Source organism: Schistocerca piceifrons, chromosome 4 (assembly GCF_021461385.2).
Source record: "Schistocerca piceifrons isolate TAMUIC-IGC-003096 chromosome 4, iqSchPice1.1, whole genome shotgun sequence".
NCBI classification, from domain to species: Eukaryota; Metazoa; Arthropoda; class Insecta; order Orthoptera; family Acrididae; genus Schistocerca; species Schistocerca piceifrons.
The window spans coordinates 137,488,694-137,494,693 of NC_060141.1; the positions used below are offsets into that span (position 1 = coordinate 137,488,694).

Below are 6,000 nucleotides of genomic sequence, written 5' to 3' on the forward strand. Positions count from 1 at the left end.
ATTTGTGGACTGCCGTTGGATAGAAAAGCGACCTCTTGGAGACCATTGACATCTAACAGATAAGTTCTGCAGTGCAACCCACACACAATGCATGCTACTTGAAGCACCAACTGCCATGGCATATACTCATCTTTTTCCATAATTTGAACGGGTGTGATACTTTTTTGTTGATCCCTTGGATGATTTCGGCTTGGAAAAAGTTAATGTCTGTGTAATTTCTGACACTGTTGAAAAGTACATTTCATTTTCCAAGAGAATCACGCCAAGAATAATCCTCAGTTTCCTGTACTCGCTGCGTTTCATACACGCGCTCCTTCAGAAACATGCTGAGACAATGCACCAGGAGAATATGCATATCACAAGACCAGCATATCTAGCTGGTGCCAAGTTTCATCTTGTGACGATTGGAGGTTCTTTCCCTACGAATACACGGATTCGGAAGAGAGACTCCACGGAACCACATTGCCTGACATAAACGCATCCTCCAGCAAACTGAGAGGCACTGCCATAACAGATGCAGAGTATGAGCATGCGCTGAATGTTTGGTAGGAGTTCAATATCTCTGATGTAGGGGGCATGCTAGATTATTCGTAACACTAATTACATCTACTCACGAACATCTTTGAGAAGTTGCAGACTGTATGGCTGGGCACATACTTTATGGATGCTGCTTTCCATTACACTGCACCAGGGCTTTCGTTAACACAATATTAAGGAAGACACGTGTCGACCTCGAACTGCTGATCGATGTTGACATGTTGCTCTTCTTTCAACGAAGTTTTTACGGGGCTGCTTTGAAAATGAATGCACAGGTACACCTAGGTGAGTATCCCCCGAGAGTGAGTGAGGAAAAGTAGAGGCCATCTGATGATGTAAGTTACATTCTTTGCTTCTGTGTAAACAACCTCTAGGGCGTTGCTCGTCAAACTATTTTGTGTAAGAGCCAACACTGACATTGTGACGTGGCCTCTGGGGCCGCATACCTACCGATCTTATTATTGATTGACAACCTACGTAAATTATTATGTTATGAGCCCCCAATGACTATCTATTGTACGGCGCGGTGAGTTGGCTACTGATCCCAAAATAGTGATTGTTGGAAATCAACGACATTCAAAGCAGTTCGTATCGACTGTTCGCTATTGCAGAGTGCTGCCAGCCTCAGAGACCTCAAAATTGGGACCCTGTAATTGCCTGAAGAAGTGTTGTTGTATTGTACGAACAGATGATAAACCGATTGATAGCAGTAATTGTACTTTAAATGCATTATGCACTACGGAACAGGTTCAAAATATTTAATAAGCGTTTGAATGTTTATTTTCTGCTACTCATTGCGTTGCATTACAACGACCTTAATATTTAATTTAATATTCCTTTCTTAAATAAGTATTGCATTTGGAGATGACCATTTCCGTAATGTACATCCGCGATTCACGTTACTTCCGTTTGAAATTTATATTATACCAGGCGGACGGTACGGGACACACAACGCCATGAGTTGTCAGCAACGCCGCGCCACTTTCCCCTCTGCCCCTGAGGTAAGCCTCCAACTTTACTTAGCTCATTGCCGAATCCCACAACTTCAATTAAAATAAGTACATCTTAAAATACTGTCACTTCAAGTGTTTTTACTTGTTACTGACCGCGAGCAGCTAAACTACACTCTTAAGAACCTGTTCACGTTAACTGACGTTTTTTGGTTTGGTTGTTAGTCGCTAGATGCGTAGTGGTATACAATATGTCCGAGAACAGCAGCCCGTACGAGTACTCTATTGGCTGCAATTCGACGACCACTGCTCTAGTGGAAGCTACGCAATAATCTGTACTGACTGACGAGTTCCGATGGATATCCAAGCGGAAATCGCCAGACTGAAGAAAAGGAGTCCATATGTGTAAACGTAGGCTTCCGCGGCCGTTGTCACAGTCAATAAAATTCTTCTGGGTTTGAGGCCGCATTGTCAACTATAAAATTCCGACGTTTCGACGACTGTTGCAAGGCGCCTTCCTCAGGGTGTACTGCTAACTGCTGAGTGAGCACTTGTTTGGTTGCTTATATATTATGAAGGAGTGCTGTATTGGATATGAGGGTGAGGAGGAAGGGTATCAGGTGTTCTTTTATTGGTCTTTGCATTGATTGTTGTCATTGGCAGAAACAGGCGTTTTTCATCCTGCACTGTTCCTGATGTTCTGCCACAGCTGATTTGTTGTATTGTTTGAGACGGATATATCTCTCGTGTTCAGATAACCTTGTGCTTATTGGACGCCCACTCACACCTACTTACACCAGCCCACATTCGCAAACGATTTCATAAACTCCGGCGGAATGAAACTTGTCAATTGTATCTCTCGTCGAGCCCAGAACGTCTTTTATTTTGTTGTTGCTACGAAAGGTCGGCTCAATACCTGCCCTACGGAAAATTTTGCACAGACGTTAAGTAACTCCTTGTATGTATGGTAGCAGGACGGTGTTCCGTGCTTTGTTCTGCATTTCCCTACTGCCCTCCTCTTTTGGCGCCATAGTTTTATGTATCATCCTCATGTCGTTGCCATTGGCTCCAAAAATGGACCTGAGGTTCTGCAGTTCAGCTTTAAAATTGTGCTCATCGCTGATCCTGTAGGCTCTCTTAGTTAAATTTTTCAGGGCTGATTTTTTTTCCGTAGGATGATGGTGGGAGGATGTATGCAGGCACCTGTCCGTGTTGGTGGGCTTTCTATAAACTCTGTGTCCAAGCTTCCCGTCAGGCTTACGGTAAACTTCCACGTCGAGAAAAGGCAATACCCCCTTCTTTTCTATCTCCATAATAAAGTGAATTTTGCTTTGCTGCTGATTGAGATGCTGGTGGAAGTTTTGATGTTCTTCTCCGTGTGTCCAGATGAGAAACGTGTCCAGAATGAGATTCTCACTCTGCAGTGGAGTGTGCACTGATATGAAACTTCCTGGCAGATTAAAACTGCGTGCCGGACCGAGACTCGAACTCAGGACATTTGCCTTTCGCTGACAAGTGCTCTACCAACTGAGCTACCCAAGCACGACTCACGCCCCGTCTTCACATTTTCAATTCTGTCAGTACCTCGTCTCCTACTTTCCAAACTTCACAGAAGCTCTTCTGAGACCTTGCAGAACCAGCACTCCTGGAAGAAAGGATGACTTGTTGATGAAGTGTTGTGAGAGGTGTGAAGTTTGAAAAGTAGGAGACGAGGTACTGGCAGAATTGAAGCTGTGAGTCGTGCTTGGGTAGCTCAGTTGGTAGAGCACTTGCCCGCGAAAGGCAAAGGTCCCGACTTCGAGTCTCGGACCGGCACACAGTTTTAATCTGCCAGGAAGTTTCGAGAAACGTGTCGTCAGCGTATCGTAGCCAGCATTCAGGGCGTAATGGTGCGTACTGGACTACTGTTTCTTCAAACGCTTGCATAAAAATGTCTACTGCAACAAGCGATAGAGGAGAACCCTTAGCTACACCGTCCGTCTGCTCATAGAAATCCCCCTTCCACCTGAAATAGGTGGTCGTCAAACAGTGACGCACTAGCTCGCAGGTATCAGGTGCCATGCGTCCTTCTAAGATGTTCATCGTTTCCGCCACGGGTACATTCGTGAATAAAGACTTCATGTCAAAGCTGACTATCAGAACCGTATCCGCTACACGCTTTTCTTTCAAAAATTCTACTAGGTGGGTTGAGTCCTTGATGTGTGAATCTGTGTGGCTCACTATACGTCTAAGCTTCGGAGACAATTCTTTCGCTAGTTTTTAAGTCGGTGAGTTTATACTATTCACTATTGGCCGTAAAGGAAAGGATTCTTTGTGAACCTCCGGTACACCATATATTCTTGGTGCCTGTGGCACTTGTGGAATGAGTCTTCGGGCCTTGTCAAAATTCATCCTAGTTTGCTCCAGCAACGCTTGCGTCGATTTCATTATCTTGGCCGTCGGATCTCCCTTAAGTTTATGGTAAATTGATTCACTCAAAAGGTCCTCCATCCACTTGTCGTAATCTAGTGTGTCCAACACTACGGTGGCATTTCCCTTGTCCGCCTGTGTTACCACTATCTGAGAGTTGTTCTTCAGCTCCTTGATGGCATGGCGTTCCTCCTCACTGATGTTTTGCATCGGGTGCTTTGCGTGAGCCAACACTCGTACCGTTTCTTGCCGGATCTTCTCTGCCTCTGGTTGTGGTACATGACGAACCGAAGCCTCCACTGCTTCTATAATGTCTTCTTTCGGTACTAGTTTCGGTGCGAGTTCATAGTTCATCTCTCTAGCTATAATTTGTGTGGCTGCATCGCTCGAGGTGTGGCTGGAGAGGTTCACCACTGTTCGTCGCCCGTCGCGGATCGGTCCTTCATCTGTTGTTTTCCGTTGCAATTTGTCGAACTTCGTCATCTGGCGGCTGGTGGTACTTTCACTTGATCTTGTGGCTCGTTGGAAAGTTATCCTGTCCTCATCCAGTTGTCCACTCAGGAAGAGGTGCAATTCACACAGTTTTATGTTGTTCACGTCGAGACTACCACGAATGTAACGGATCCCTTCCCGCAACAGAGCTCTGCTGATTTGTATACAGATATTCCTGGCCTTGTTAGATTTTATGTGTGACATCAACTGTAACACCCAGAAGAATTTTATTGACGACGATTCCATATGTGGCTGTGGATTCAAATGGGGGATATGTCCTGGAGGCAGACCTGGAATATCCTACCCATTTGCATGACGCACACAGCGACCTGCCGCCGTGTCTGGAATGTCTAGTCCCATGCAAAAATTTCATCCTCACGCTGATGATAACTTTGAAAAATAAGCAGAGATACATTCTGTAATACAGAAATCTCCGCCAATGTCTCAGGTTGGGGATGAAACTCGTTAGAATTGCCCGCAGCATCTCCTTCAACCAGTCATTGGGATCATATAGCACTTTTATTTAAACGCCGAAATGATTTCAAATAAAATTTTTATAAATCAGTGAACAATTCAGTTTTCGGTGAAACAAGGCAAAATTTAGTGGAACACGGTGCAGTTCATTCAGCAGGGGAAAGAAGCATCCTACGTTTCGAAGGCCAAAATGGACAGACGACACGGCAGTTCCATACGTTAGTGGCGGTATCGTGACAGCGTCTATTTCACGTGACAGCGGTTGCTGGACCAGTAGTACGTGTACCTATTTTTGGGAATTTAGCGATGACCTTGGACTTCCTTATTTCTACAGTAGACGGGAAAGTGCGCCCAATGGATGCACTGTGCACTCAAATGAGCACTCAACCTTTACGCCTTTTAATACCTTGGCACCTAGGGGTTCTGGGGACGGGCAGTGAAGAATAGCTAGAATATGTTCGAACGTCCCTCTCCATAATGCAACACATTTTTGTACTTCCCTATACAGAATACAGTGGAGGAGGAAACTTGTAGATGCGTGCGGTCCACTGGGCCTGACCACGTAGTAGTAGTAGTAGTAGTAGTAGTACCTAGTCCCTCACCTCATTTGCATTCCGTACGCCGGTCTCATACTTAGTTTCTTTTTCTCTTGCTGCTTTCTCTTCTTACAAATTCTAGTAGCAGTCAAGTTTATGTGTGATTTTTTAATTCAGGTTTTTCCAGTGAGCTATACAGAAAATAAAAGTAGAAAATCCTTATTTAATTTGGACGTAAATTTAATAATTGCGAATCATTAACGAAGCAATAGCTGATGGGTTCTAGGTGATATGGAAAATCATCAAATAACGAAAAATTATCTTTAAATGTTTGTTATATTGTCAAAATTAGTAGCAATTGACTGCACGTGCTTCAGCAGTTAACTGCCTCCGAGGTACAACTTGTGTAAACTCGACTGCGTTATTTCGCACATACAAAATAAAATTACGTTAAATAGTGGCTGTCCTCTAAAGCGCCGAGTTGAAGTACAGTTTCCCAGAGAGTTGTATTTTGAAAGCGAAAACAGAAATTGCAGAGCAATTTCCTACTCAGAATTCTTCCGCAGAGGGATTCATTACTCGCTCCATTTTCGATGTAATAA

General features: G+C 44.2%; 1 protein-coding gene across 1 annotated transcript in view; it reads right to left on the reverse strand.

Annotated features, from left to right (window-relative positions):
- Window positions 1–4,379, reverse strand: part of LOC124795669 — a 28,415-nt gene extending 24,036 nt beyond the window's left edge. The window contains exon 1 of the mRNA XM_047259742.1: window positions 3,962–4,379. Coding sequence (XP_047115698.1) covers window positions 3,962–4,379 — 418 coding nt within the window. The remainder of the gene's footprint in view (window positions 1–3,961) is intronic.
- Between the last annotated feature and the right edge of the window lie 1,621 nt (window positions 4,380–6,000).